The sequence below is a fragment of the Protopterus annectens genome, chromosome 6.part0, assembly GCF_019279795.1.
Source record: "Protopterus annectens isolate FY-2018-M chromosome 6.part0, PAN1.0, whole genome shotgun sequence".
NCBI classification, from domain to species: Eukaryota; Metazoa; Chordata; order Ceratodontiformes; family Protopteridae; genus Protopterus; species Protopterus annectens.
The window spans coordinates 233,817,862-233,833,021 of record NC_056737.1 but is presented as its reverse complement, the minus strand read 5'-3'; the positions used below and the strand labels follow the sequence as shown (position 1 = coordinate 233,833,021).

At 38.4% G+C, this 15,160-nt stretch overlaps 1 protein-coding gene across 1 annotated transcript in view; it reads right to left on the bottom strand.

The window, feature by feature from the left end:
- Positions 1 to 15,160, bottom strand: part of ATP10A (ATPase phospholipid transporting 10A (putative)) — a 1,517,068-nt gene that overhangs the window by 608,550 nt on the left and 893,358 nt on the right. The window contains exon 11 of the mRNA XM_044073977.1: positions 6,837 to 6,940. Within this exon, the coding sequence (XP_043929912.1) occupies positions 6,837 to 6,940 (104 nt within the window). The remainder of the gene's footprint in view (positions 1 to 6,836; positions 6,941 to 15,160) is intronic.

Here is a 15,160-nt window from a genome sequence, read left to right as displayed (position 1 = left end):
CCTGTTGCAGGCAGGGCATGAGAGGAATCATTGTTTCCAGACTGTGACAATGTTGACTCCATAAACTTTTTAGATACCACTGTAGTTTCCTCATATGCAGTGTTGCATATGGAATTAGTAGAATGCAGGATGCCATGAACCCCAAAGCCTGCAGAATTTGTCTTGCAGATAACTGGGTTTTTGTTGCCATCTGTTTGAAGTAAATAGTCAGTTGCCTTTATTTGTCTGGCATAAGGTAAGCCATCTGGACAGTTGTATTTAAGCTTGCACCCAGGAATGTAATCTTTTGAGAGGGTATCAGCTGTGATTTCTTTTCATTTATTGTGTACCCTAGGCATGTTAGAAGCCTTTTTACAAATGCCAGATGTTGAAGAAGAATGTCCTTGTTTTTTGCTTGAATGAGACAGTCGTCCAAGTAAGGACAGATTTGTGTGCTCCTTTGTCCGCAAAATGCAATTACTGGTGCCAGGCACTTTGTAAAAACCCTGGGTGCAGTAGATAAGCCAAAGGGCAGTGCAGACAATTGGTAATGCATAAAACCAGCCTTGAAGCGGAGGTACCTTCTGCATGATTCCCTTATTGGGATATGCAGGTATGCCTCTTTTAAGTCTAGAGTCACTAGCCAAGTGTTCTTGCCCAGCATGGGCAGAAGCTGTTGCAAAGTCAGCATTTTGAATTTTGGGATGTCCAAGAATGTGTTCAAAATCGATAAATCTAGTATTGGGCGCCAGGTATTGTCTTTTCTGGGTACCAAGAACAGTCGAGTAAAACCCTTGTCCTTTTTCCTGTTCTGGTACTGGCTGAATACCCCCATATCCATGAGGGACGTAACTTGTTTCTGTGCCTCTGCCCATTGATTTTGTGTCAGATCAGGCCAACCGTTTGGAATTGGAAAGGTATGGAAATGAAATCTGTATCCCTGGGATACTATGTTTAATACCCACTTGTCCTGGGTTACTAACTGACAATTTTGAGCAAAGTGCTAGTTTTCCCCCTAAGGGGGCTGTCAAAAGATAAGTGCTTGGTGATGGCAGATGGAAGTCATTGAGACTGTTTACTGTAGGGTTGTTCTTTGTTTCCTTCAGATTTGGAGGTAGAGACACCCCATTGCTTTGACCTGTAAGAACCCTGTGATTGGTATCTAGAGCCTTTTGAGCACCTGGATTTGCCCCATGAGGCTCTGTTGGACACAGGAAAGGACCAATTTTTTGTAGGCCAGTGTCTACTGAATCTTGGTGGCTGCACTTGTAAGAAGTCTTTTACAGTTTGCATAGACTTAGCTTTGTCTTCCATTTTCTTTAAAACCTCTTCTGCCTTATTACCAAACACAGTATCAGGCTGTAAAGGTGCATCCAACAATTTAGCTTTAACATGATCAGGCAGATTTTGCTCCTTGAGCCAGGCATGCCTTCTAATCACAGGATCCAGTAACTGTGGCCCTGAAGGAGGCCTCCAAGGAATCAAAACCACATTGCAAAGTATGCTTTCCAACCTGTTCTGCTGCATGCAATAATTCCTGTAATTCTTTATTTTCCACACATTCAGAAATCAACATCATTTTCTGTTTCTGCTGCATGCAATAATTCCTGTAATTCTTTATTTTCCACACATTCAGAAATCAACATCATTTTCTGTTTCAATAATCCCATAACATGCTGTTGATATTTAAGCATATGAAACTGGCAGTTTAAGGCCCTAATTGCCAAGGTTGCAGACGTATATACCTTCTTTCCCCATCTATCCAGCACCCTGGAATCTCTATCAGAGGGGGTAGGATTCTTAGCTGTTGAGGCTTTTACACCTTTGGGACCCTGTGAGATAGTTTCAGGGTCAGCAGCAGGATTTTTGAATAAAAAATTGTTTGAGTCAGGAACCCTGTAATATCCATCTGGCTTGCTTAGAGCTGGTGGTAGGGAATCTGGAGCCATGCTGGATTCCAAAAACACATCAACAACGTCTAATACAGGAGGGTATGGCCAAAGGCCTATGCTGAGGAAGAAGGAAATCCCCAAGCCTCTTTTTTGATTCTGAGAAATCTTGACTCTCCCAATGAAAATGTTCCCTCAAAGTATGCAAGGTTTCTCCAAAAGAATAATCTTCAGGAGGAGATGCAGATGGGATGGATTCCTCTGCATTTGAATCCTCATAGGGTGGTATAGAAAATTTCTGATCAGAAGAGGAATCAGAAGAAATAGAAACCTGATCTGAAGATTCATAATCAGTGTCTTGCCTAGGCCTCTTATCAGGGGGGGGGGGGGGGGGTTGGGAACCCCTGATTAAGGTAATTAAGTTTTCAGCCATTTTGATCATCTGTTTTTGGCCATAGAGGCCTGAGCACGTGGCTCATGCGTCAGTTTTTTAGCCTTAGAAGTTGCTTTTGTCTTTGTTCTTGAAGTTGGTGTCAGTTTTATATAGAAATGCTGAGGCCTGAAAATGCCCTCAGAGGCCGGTGCCTGCTCAGCGGCTCTGGACCCATCCGATGGAGAGACATCCGCGGGTATAATACTCTGAGAATCTCATGGCATGCCGGACTCCACATGGGTCTCGGTAGAGGCCTGCGACTCGAAAGTAGCGGGTATCAGGGGCTGCAAAAGCACCTCACTGAGTACTGGCGAACCGGTGACTGGCTTAGGAGAAGCTTCGTCGTCGGTTTTGGACCTCGACGGTCTGTCTCTGTCCTTTTCTTTGCATTTTTTGTGAACTCCAGTAGTCGGATTGCTATCACATGACATTTCAGGGTAGTTAAATCTGTTCCCAAAATATTTTGAAGCAAAGATATACCGACGCTTAATAGGGCGTTGGTTAAATCTAGCACAAAACTGACAGCAAGGCACGTTATGATCTGGGTCTAGGCAAGGAATACAGTACAAATGGAAATCCTTATGAGGTATTTGCTTCCCACAAGTAATGCAATTATTAACTTTTACTGACATCGGTAAGGAGCAAGAAAAAGTTTCCCCAATGGGGTACTTAGCTTTAATTGAAGACTTCGGTTCTGAAACTCGAATGTGAAAATTTCAGGAGTCGGCCGACTGGCACTTGCGAACTGCTTCTGCTTCGGGCACCGCGCGGCAAGAAAGACTAAAGAAAATGGCGTTGGCTGCATGTTTTATACCCCTGATGACCTGACGTCATGGAAGAGGAGACAGCAACCGAAGCAGGACCCAAGACTTTGATATTGAGGCCGACTGAGGGCAACCTGCCAGCAGATTACTCAAATGTAATGACTGCAACAGTGAAACACGAAGAACATCACTGTCAGAATTAGTGCAGCATGTCATCAAAAACCAATGACATAAGTACAATGTTCAGACTCACAGAGGGATCCCCAGTGGGAGGGAGTGTGCAGTGTTCATCTCTGAGCTCACTGCTATTCATACTGGTGACTGTCTAAATCAGCAACCAGGCTGAAGCGAACGGACCAACAAAGCTGTTGTATATGGCTTTATAGGCAGACTCTAAACAGGAACTTCGACAAACTATAGGGGAATGGAATACAAAACGTAAGACACATGGGATGAAACTGAGGACAGACAAGATAGCTGTACTGAAAGCAAATAAGGGAAATCAGAAGAAGTCAAAAACTGAGGTACAAGGAAAAATAGTGGAACAGGATAACAGCATCCAGTATCTTGGAGGATCGGCTGAGGAGAAGGGAAGTCTGAATGATAGAATCAGAAGTGCTGTAGCCAACAAGTGTTGGTGTAGTGTGTAACCAAAAAACAACCAAAGCCAAAAAATAAACTTAAAAAAACAAACACATAGAAGTTGAACGTGTAACTTGAGCTTAGCACTTAACAGATAAAAAGTTCTGTAAAAAAGCACTTTCATTCACACTGTGTGACTGAACTTCAACAATGTCGCTCACAATTGATTCACTCAATAAACATGTTTAAAGTACATCACATGAATTAAAACAACCTATCATGATCAACTAATTCAATAATGTCAAATCTGTATAATGCAAAATATTTCAATTATCAAACATGAAAACAGTAAAAAAAATATGAGACACGTAAAAAAATTATTCAAATTTTGTTAAAAATCAGTATTGTCTATATTTTCATATTCTAGATACCCTAAATCTAAAAACACTTAATGAAAACTGTAGCATTAAGATAGAGGTTGTGTGGAATTAAGTTTAAGCTGCCAAAATGCTTCCCTGCTCTCTAATTTATCTTTCCAACAGCCATCCATTTTCATTATGGGATATTTTCTTCCAGTATAAAAAGCTCAAAAAGTCCATGGCAAAGTTTTGCAACCCTATATAATGTTTTAGATTCATCTTGCTTCCTAGTGGCATAGCTATGCTCAAATATGTTAAACATGTGTGCATTCTGTCTTGCCAGTATAAAAAGAATATGCACACCGGCAAATTATACAATTCCTCCTCTAAAACGTGCACACTGATTGGCCAGCCCAACCAGCGTGCCCGTTGTAAATTCCTCAATATACTAACGGAGAAAGTTCCGGTCGCCCGGACTTTTTCCGTTAGTATAAAACACTGTCTCGCTATGTTAAAAGAGTTTAACATAGCGATACAGGTTTAAAAAAAGCAATGCAGATCTCCGTTGCTTTTTTTAAAGCTGTCTCGCTATGTTAAACTCCTTTAACATAGCGACACAGTGTGTAAAAAGCAACGTAGATCTTGCGATCTCCGTTGCTTTTTTTTTTAAACCTGTCTCGCTATATTAAATGGGTTTAACACAGCGAGACAGCTTTAAAATAAGTAACGGAGATCTCCGTTGCTTACTTTAAAGCTGTCTCGCCATGTTAAACCCATTTAACATAGCGAAACAGTAAAAGCAACGGAGATCTTGCGTTCTCCGCTGCTTTTGCCCACAGCTCTGATGTACTGCGAGGTACGCGCAGTACATCAGAACTGCTGCGAATACCAGACAGCTGCGGAAGGGCAGCAAAGAGGCATTATACAATGCCATTATTTAAGAAAAGTAATTATTTCTTTTCTTAAATAATGTCATTAATATAATAACTGACGCCTGGTAATGCGGATTTAACCACGGTTGTCTTTGTTTGGTCCCTCGGGACCAAACCACGCCAACCGTGGTTAAATCCCGCATTACCCACACCCAGGCGTGGGTTATTGCTATAACAGACCACTCCCAAAGTATTGCAACTGAAACTCCCCTACACTTAAATGTGCTAATTTTAGGGGAATCAACTCAAAAGTAGTGTAAGAAAGGTACCCACCAAAATAAAAGCATATTGCGGCCACATTCCACATTTGTGCATCATATCTTGTTTACTGGAAATGTTAAAGTATTGTCTATGATAATTACAATAAGGGATTTAACTTCAATTTTATCATGGAAGAAAGGCATTTATTAAACATGTTGGCTCTAAACAAAAGTGTTAGAATAATGAAATTTGATAAGGGAAGGGGAATGGTTTACTTGCAGTAAATAATTCCAAAAAACAGTCTCAAGTGAAACTAAATCATCCAACAAGTAGACAGTTGAGCACATTTGTCCATTGGTAGAAAGGATTTCAACAGAACTAATAAAAAAATAGCAAGAGGTTTAAATAATGCACTTCATGAATAATTTACTGACAACTGAAAAATTAAAGGGATAAAACAAATATATGTGCACAGTGTGCAATAGGATCAATAATAAAATGCATTACAGGTTAAGGTACACACTGTGGGACAGAGGAAATAAGAATTTCAGAATGGAAGTCAAAGCAGCCTCACTTGTAGACAAGGTCAAAGAAAAAGATTACCGTTTGTCACACGTGCAGGAAAGGAGAACAGGATTTGATAAAGCAGATTTGAAAGACACAGGAAGAAGACAAGAGGAAATGAGGGCATTCCACAAAGAGATGGCTGGGATTGTGTGTGTGTGTGTGTGTGTGTGTGTGTGTGTGTGTGTGTGTGTGTGTGTGTGTGTGTGTGAGAAGACCTGTGACTGTCAGACATGCCTACCCAAAGAAAGTAATTGTATGGCATTGAATAGAGTGGTGTAGAAAAACTGGGTAAAGGGGGTTGAGGATGAGAAGGATTTTGCCAGGGAATGCTTTTTCATAAAGTTGACATTTCATCAGGTCCTAATTATGGCTTGAGTATTTCAAAGTAGTATAATGAGAGGTAAATGGAGTACCGGTATAGTTTATATCTTGCTGAAAATTGAATTTTCTACTTTACTCTGGGCTTATTGTACAGGGTTGCAGAATTTGAAGGACTGATATTGGCACTACTGGTGTAAGGAATTCTTTTCATTTTTTTTTATTTGATTTAAGTTATTCTGCTCATTTTTTAATTTACTGCATTTCCTTTGTATTTAAATGCAGTACAAACTGCTATGTCTTCCCTGGCATTACTAAACTCATTCATTACTTTTTAGAAAACTTTCCTAACCTTTTGGAGTGCCTACTCTCTGAAGTTTCAATCCGATGAAATACTCTACTCACAGCATCTATCTGACAAACCATCACATAAAAAAAGAACGCTTTTACAGGCAGGCAAGAATCTGCCCTCCTCCAGACCCTTATACACATGTTTATTAATCTCATGGCTGTGCAAGAGCAGGTAAGAGAGAAAAAACACTGAAAGGAATTAGTGCTGCCCATGCAAACAGAAGTCAAACCACTGGAGATTTCCTATGGTAAACTGATCAGAGAGTTCAACAGCACACAGCTGAACTCAATGTTTTCACCCTCTTCCACATAATATTAGAGGAATAGTCGAATATTATTTGAGAATACATGACTTTCCCTGTCTTCAACCACTTACTTTAAGAAAAATGTGCACATTTCCATGTGATGACTTGCTGATTAAAACATACATAATGCTAAAAATATCAAAAACACACCCTTACTTTTTTGGCAATGCACAGTGTCCGAAGTCCATCAACAGCATACTGATTTAGGTAATTCTGAGTCCTGCTTTGCATTTTGCTTTGATGTTTGCCATCCTGGTCATCTGTGTAAAAAATGTTACTAACAGTTACAGGCATTTCCTTTTTATGTTGTTCTACTTATAAACAGATGCCTACTTTATTAAGGTCAGCTAGCATGTACTCTGGTACCCCCTCCTGAATACCATACTGCAGAGCAAATATAGTTTGATTCTGTAACTCGTAGAGATGCATGCTTCTACTATCAATAACAAAGTAAAGCAAATACAGTACAAGCAGAATTATTTGCTTCTTTTAGTTGCATTCAATTTCAACACATAACTGAATGCATGCCAGATGCATGTGGTGTTCTAAATGCATCCCAGATACAATGATTTGCTAATTTCCTGCATACAGTTTGAAATTCTGCTCTTTCTTACCTACTCCAGTCTATATATATTCTATACTTCATTCCCCCATTTTTTTGTGAACTGTGCCAATCCTCTAGCCTTTCTTGAAAAAGGACATTCTGGTCAAAGACAGCACACAAAGTGAACAGATTATAAACTAGATTCCAGTTGCTACAGTTCTATACAATATAGATTACTATACAATGACAAATCATTAACATTCAAAAGCATGCATGGTGATTGGACAGCCAAATCAGTGTGCCCATTGTAAATCAAGCTATACACCAACAGAAGAAAATCCGGTCACCATGACTTCATCTATTAATATATGCCAAGGCTTTCCAGTTTTCTTGTGCTAAGAGGTCAAGAAGTATATACGGATGGCAGAGAAAATACAAGGAAAATAAGGTACGTTATGCAAAACTAAAGAAATGTACATTTTTTTCCTTGTATTTTTCCCTCTTTTGTACCTCTAAACTGTCCAAATTTCACAGTTTCTTAAAAAATAATAGTAGTTGTAACAGAGATCTTCCCATCTCCATTGCTTGCTTTCCAAAGCACCGATGTACTGAGTAAGTATGAGAATGCAAGTCCCATACGCGTGCACAGTACATCAACGAGGTCACAGGGTATGGAACACCATGGCACCACTATACAAACACATTATTTAAGAAAAGTAAGCAGTTTTTGTCTTAAATAATGTCATTATATAATAGCAATAACCACCTCCTGGGTGTAATGTACTGAAGATTTACCCACAGTTGCCTTTGTTTAATTTTAATCACTCGGACTTTACCCTTATGATTAAACCACACCAACCATGGGTATATCTTCATCATCCAACATCCAGTCATTGGTTATTGTGAGAATATGTTATGCTCTGCATGAAATAATCATGGCTAGAATGTGCAATCAATAGAACCACAGCGAAGCTAACAAAATCACATTTTTTAGCAAAAGGACAGAAAACAACTAACAATCCCAGCTTGATCAGACCTATCAAATAGCAATCACCAGCAAGTTCAACTTACAAAGAATTCTACAATGAATTCTACAATGAACTACCACTGAACGTGCTTTTAGTTAGCTAACTGGTACAGTCTTCCAAGTATAAAGTACACATTCCAATCTTGTTGGAAATACATTCATGAAAGATTTGCCAGCAAAATATATGTTATGGATTCCCATTTGCAATTTGGAATAAATACATTTTATTGGAGTTTGGATTTTTATATGAATGATCAGAAGAATTGCATTTCTTCTCCTTTTAAAGCCTTCATTATACATACATTTAAAAGATCTATAAATTCTAACGATATAGTTAAGGATTTACTGTTTTTTATTATTCCCTATACCTAATATTAATGGTTATTTACAGACATTTAATATAAGTAAAATGTCAGAACTTAAATATACTAATTACATTTTTGGCATCAGTTTTTGAATGGGAATAAACTATATTCAGCATATTTTTTTAGAGAAAAATACTTGGTTAAATATACAAAGCTGAATTGTAAGTAACAAAATTAAAATTGTATGGATTTTCAAGAAAAAACATACCAGTAAAATCCTGGAGTTTTTATTTAAAATCAGTAGTAATTTAAATAGCAAGAAATCTTATTTATCAGTAATATATAGGATTTTAAGAATGGTGTTCACTTCCTCAGTTTCATCCTTTTGGAATTACCCATCAAAAATTAGTAAGACTGATTTCTCTGAGACTGACAAAAGCTTAATTCTAAAGTCTGGGGAATAAGTGTATGTTCTCTTCACTGGAAAATTTATACTTGGAAATTTCTTCATAGAGTTTTTTTTTAACTCCACATAAAACTGAATTAATATATAAAATTTGGAAAATTAATTGTAGAAGGTGTAATGAAAATTCCGATGCAGATTGGCTTCATATAACAATGGAGTGTAAAATGGTTGCACCACTCTGGACTGAATTTAGAAATTTTGCTTAAGCATTGTGGACAGATAAATGTACTCTAACAAACTCATTGAGTTCCAGACTCTATCCCTAAATTACAAGAGCCTCTTCCTTGGTCCATTTTAGCCATTACTAGGGAAGTAATTACAAAAAACTGGAAATTTAAAACTGCTCTACCTTTTACTGAATTCAAAAAAGGAACCATCAACCTTAAAAATGAAAACATCTAATACTATGCATCAATATAGGTCTTGGCTAAAATTAAGTGATTTACTAGATAAGTATTAATGCTTTGATTTATTATATTGAATTTTGTTATGGACCTCTCTAAATAGTTATGATTTTATGTTTCTTATTGTATGGATTTGTTTATGCTGTTTTTTTAAACAAAAACAAAACCACATTTGTAGCGAACTGGTAACTGCCTTGCATCAGCAGAAGACTCAAGGTAACATTTAAAAGTTTACTGCAATGCTTTTACCAGTATTATTGCGCATGGTGATCCATGATTAGATTCCCAAATTATGGAAAAAGGTAAACATGTACAGCACATCGCTAGCATGAGACCCAGTCTTAACATGCACTTAGAGGTGCTTAACAAAAGCTTGTTAAGAGCACATAAGAGCTATTAGGATCGGGTCTCATGCTAGGACTAAAACCTGACAGTCTGGCTGGAAATGATAGAAGGTAAAAACCGCTTTTAAAAGCTAAGAACTAGAAGGTGTGACAGAAGGAAGTGCATCATAGCTTTTAAAACTGTTAGTTCTGCAGAGGGGCACTGTTTCCTCATGTCTGACAAATAAGTGCTTTACTGGCTTTCAAATAAAGCACCTTAGTTTCCTACACTTTTTTTTGCAACAGGCATATAAAACTCCAGGCACTGCAAAGAAATATGATTTTGTCTCTGTTCATAACTCTGTATTATGTGATACTGACAAAGCTGCTGAGATTCACCTCTGAGTTTTGACATGGAGGTGGATTTCTTTGCATCTAGGTCTCAAGCACATAAGCTAGTTATAATCAGAAACCTGATCACAATCCATTATGTAAGCACACAATGAAACATCCATAAACACAGCTCAGAGGTTACAGAGACACTAATTCCTGAATATCTATCCCTGCAGTAGATGAAAGATCTTTTCAAAAATGTATTCCTGACAACTTTTTTCACTAAACTGCTGTAACAAGTACATGACTACATGAAGCAGATTAACAAACTGCTCCACATGAGTGCTGCAAAGTACACTGCATTAGAGAGCATACACAACCTTTGAAATGCATAGCACCTTCAGGAAGTTAAGAGGGATGACTTCATCCCCTGAACGCTGAAAATGTAAGGAAGTTATTTCATGCTGGGTTTTCAATGTATTCATGTTGCCTACTACAAAACAGCAATACGTTTAGAACACTACAGCCCCCCCCCCCCCCCAAAAAAAAAAAAAACACTGTACCAGGCCTTTGCTGTCATAACCAGGTTGACTTTGGGTAAATGCAACATTAAAGAAATCACACTTTACTGCTTAATTATCAAGTATGTTAATATTATGTACTCTGTTTCATGTGTAAACACTGTTTTGTCAGCTAAGAATGACAAATTACACATCAAAATATAAAAGTCATGTGCATTCTCCAACAAACAGTATGATTGCTATTCATGTCTTAAAAAAAGTCAAAATGTATGCTGTAGCACAGCTAGGAACATACTCCAGAGTTTAACAGCTAAAACAGAGAAGGCATTGCCAGCATTATTAAAGTCTAGAATCGTAAAGCATATGCCTTGCACTATAAAATCATTGTGTATTGTGACTTAATACTGCTTTTATGACATGTACTTCTTTGTATATTCATCCTGTTCTGCTTTTTGTTCTTACGACTCGGCCTAGATTGTCACATGTTCCCAGTTCATTCTTTCATTGCCATCGTAATTTCACTTTTAATTTAGAAACAGAAGTTTTGATGAGAACGACTGCTCAGAATTTCACTTCTTAAAAATCACGAGTTGCTTGAATGTTACACTGCTGTTCAGTACAATGCTGACCAGAACATTGACCAGAAGTTAGGGAACTTGGTTATTACATCCATGTGTTGTATAATTGTTTTCAGTATTATTGGTAATTTGTACGTGTGTTTTCTTTAGGAGCTCTTCTCCCTGATTGTGTACAATAATTCCTATATAACCAAGATGATTTTAGAATCACTGTAATTTGCCCGACAAGAAATCATTTTGAAAAATAAAAGGGAAATTTCTATTCGCCTGCTTGTTTTTTGCTTCATCCATCCATCCCCTTGTTTGGTTGATGATTGGTAGTGGTGTTAAATAATTATTAGGTTGGACTTTAAATAGCTTCAATACTCTTGCTACAGTAACTGCAAAGCTACAAGACTCAGAAGACAAGTCTTTTGGCAGCTGGTCACTTTCGAAAGTAAGAAGCCAAACATTTAAGTAAAATGAAATTTTGGTTTAGTTTGGCTTCACTTTTCATTCGGACTGCACATTAGAAAGAGAAGAGGTGTCACTGCCTGTGTAATAGATCACACTTGCCTTACGGCATACTTGGTCACCTTTTATGAGGCACTAAGCCTGATCTTCAGTGGATCTTTATTGTTTTCCTTAAACTCAGTAATGCACCATCTTGTCTCTGACTACTTCAGCCAATGTCCATCTCATGCGTCATCGGCTTAACTGATTAACTCCCATCTCATGACGAACTGACGTACATCATTCTAGTTCTTGAAAGGCTTTTCTTCTACTCTTCTGCTCTACACGTCTGCAGTCTATGTAATGTCTTTGCACAGTTTTCAATACACAAGCTTCAGTGGCTGTTATATACATGTATTTCCAAAACCGGAAGGTTCTGTACTGTCCATGTAAATATACAATGTTTATTTCCACCTTCAGTGATATTTCACAATCAGTGCATATAGCCATCTGCAGCTATCTTGATTGTATTACTGTCATGTCTGTGTATGTAGCGTACAATATTAATGATAACCTAATTGTCATTTTGTTTTGCTGTTTCTTTTCTGAGTTCCTTTAGAAAATGGACACTTATTTAGTAGGGCTAATCAGCTTTATTATTTATAAGGTGTTGGGTTCTGGTTTCGAAAGAGTCTGTTTGTTTAGAGGAGTGTTCGGTGAAAAAGACACATTCGCATCGAAAGTTAAATGAAGTTAAGATAGGTAACTGAAACATTTTAATGCTGAATTATTTACAAGGTCTAACCATGAGCTTGACGTACTGAGATTCTGAAGCTGACCTACTATAAGAGACATTAGGTCATTTATCTCCTTGAATAATGGTAGTCGGAAACAGGCGTTGCTTAATCCTGACACCTAAATTCTGCCTTTTTGTAAGGTTTTTTTTTCCAACCAAACATTACAAAAATGGGTAATGAAAAGTCCTAATACAAATACAAAAAAAAAAAAAGATTTGCATACTTTAAACAGCTGTTATTTATAGCATAGACCTCATTTATTTCACGTTACAAATTTTATCGCTTCTGTAAATTTAATAAGCATCAGGTTAACATTCATTTCAAAGAAACATTCACTCATTCTCATCTTTTTTTTTCTTTACAGGATTCTTTTCAGTCATGCATCTAATTCTTGTAAAGCATCTAAGGAACTGTTTTTCATGTTTCCTATTCCTATATTCCTATCTTGAATGAATATACCAGACCCATAAGGGCCACTGATAATACATAGTTACCAATGTGAATTTAAAGTTGGACCCAAATGTTTGTAACATATCTCCTAGTGTATGTAGGTTTCTTGTCTTCCATTGCCTACTAATGTCTTTCATGGCTACTAGAACTTTCAATGTTACAAAACTTTTGTTCTAAATCTATAAGTCAACACAAAAGACCAGTATCTCTTTTCAAGTGTACATCTTGTAAAGCTTGTTTAAATGCTGTCAGAACATATAGCTCCAAAAATATGTTCATAACTTCCCTTTTATGCCTCACTGCACCACCAGAGACTTAAATTTACTAATGGGTAAATTGCTGTAGCCTATTAGGAGTTTAAAAATCTCTGCGGAGGCGCTTACATTGGAATGTGCTAAATTTTCATTACTTGATTACATGTCTCAGAGTCACAGGTATGTCAGCACATTGTTCTTTAATAATTTGCTTATCTACCCGACTACCCAAATCCATTCTTACCTTAACAGTCTGGCTCCCATAACTCTTACTCAAAAATTTATATGAGCTCCCTTTTGAAAGCCGGGGAAAAATAAAACAAGAAAAAGAACAAACCTCAGATGATTTACTCTTGTCCTTTAAACTTCTTTTTTGCAGTTGGGAAAGTCCACATGCATGCCCTGGTATCTGGGGCAAGTCCTCCACACCCACAAACTTATATATACCAAGTCCAAGATCACCATACCTTGGAGAAAATATTTTGTGAAATAACAACTTGGATTTAATATATCCAAGTCTGTTTTTTGGCCATTTAGTCTCCATGTTTTCAGACTCACTCCTGCAGGTCCTGACATTTCAAATTGTTACCTTTCATATGTCCTAATTATTTTTGCTTTTGATGTCCTGTCTATTCTAGGCTCTACTAGAAATTCTACCAGCTCCAGCTTCTCATCTCCATCCTTCTTGCCTAGTTCTTTTTTTCATAGGTTCATTGGTAAGTACTAGGCTATCTGCCTGAGGGCATCTGTAAGCCTAGCCAGAATGTGTTGGCTTTCGCCACCCCCTTAGATTAGTTCCCTGTGCCTCTGTCCAGCAGAGCCACTACAGTGATCCCCAGGGTAAATTTTCTGTTTCCCATCCACTCGTCAAGGTTTCTCTTGAAAAGTGTTAGTGAGGGGCTCTGCCTAATGTAGACTGGAATCCTGTTCGAAAGCATGGGGAGTCTCTGGGACAGGAATCTATCTCTCCAGCTCATCCTATTTATCATTGTGGTGAGGTTTAGAACCCTAGAGCGTGTGGCTCTTGGGGATTTGGTTTTTTTTTTAGGTAGAGCATATCCATCAATTCTGGGTTGGACATGGCCTTGTATGTCAGGCAGAGATCACCTCTGAGTAGGCAGTATGCAACAGAGTACAGTTGGAGTTTCTTCAGTCAGGCTGTATAGGGCATCTGTTTAAGGCCAGTAATCCTCTTGGTGAGGTACTTCTGTAGCCTTTCCAGCTGTTGAAGGTGTCTTGTAAGGTACATCCCAAATGGGGCATTGTACTTTATGATGGGTCTGATGAGTGATGAGTAGAGGGGCACAATAACCTCTTTGGTTCTAGATGTGAACCCTTTTGTGATTAGGTGGGCCACACAGAAGGATTTTCTAACCACCTTGGCAATATGATTATCAAAGGACAGAATACTAACTACTTGGGTCCCCAGATCCCTTATTACATTTTCTGTATTTTGGGGACTACCACGTATGTGGTAGTTCACGAGTACTTTGTGTTTTCCAAAGGGGATGACTATGCACTTTTTGGCATTTAGCTTTAGGCCATGATTTTGACACCAGGTATCCATCTCAGTGAGACCCTTCGGGAGGATGTCTGTATCAGCTGGAGAGTCACTATGGCCCCCAGTTTGCAGTCGTCTGTGAACTTGGTCAGCCATAGTCCTCCTGTGCTTGCCTGTACCTCTGAAAAGTACATACCAAGCAGGAGGGCTCCCAGGACTGAGCCCTGGAGGACGGCACTTGTAACTGGTTTAGAGGTTGACCTAGAGCCTGCAAGTCTCACTGTGTGTGTTCTATCCATGAGCCAACAGGCAACCCATCTTGTGATCTAGGGGTTTATGTTCAGGCTGATGAGCTTGTCTATAATACCAGAATGGGGAATGGTATTGAAAGCCTTTGTGAGGTCTAGGTAGGCTGTGTGGACCTCCTTTCCCTAGTCTAAAGCCTTGGTAACTGCCTCAAAGAAGTCCACCAGGTTTAGGAGGCATGATCTGCCCTTAACAAAGCCAAACTGGGTAGGGTCCAATGTTTGGAGGTTCCCAATGTC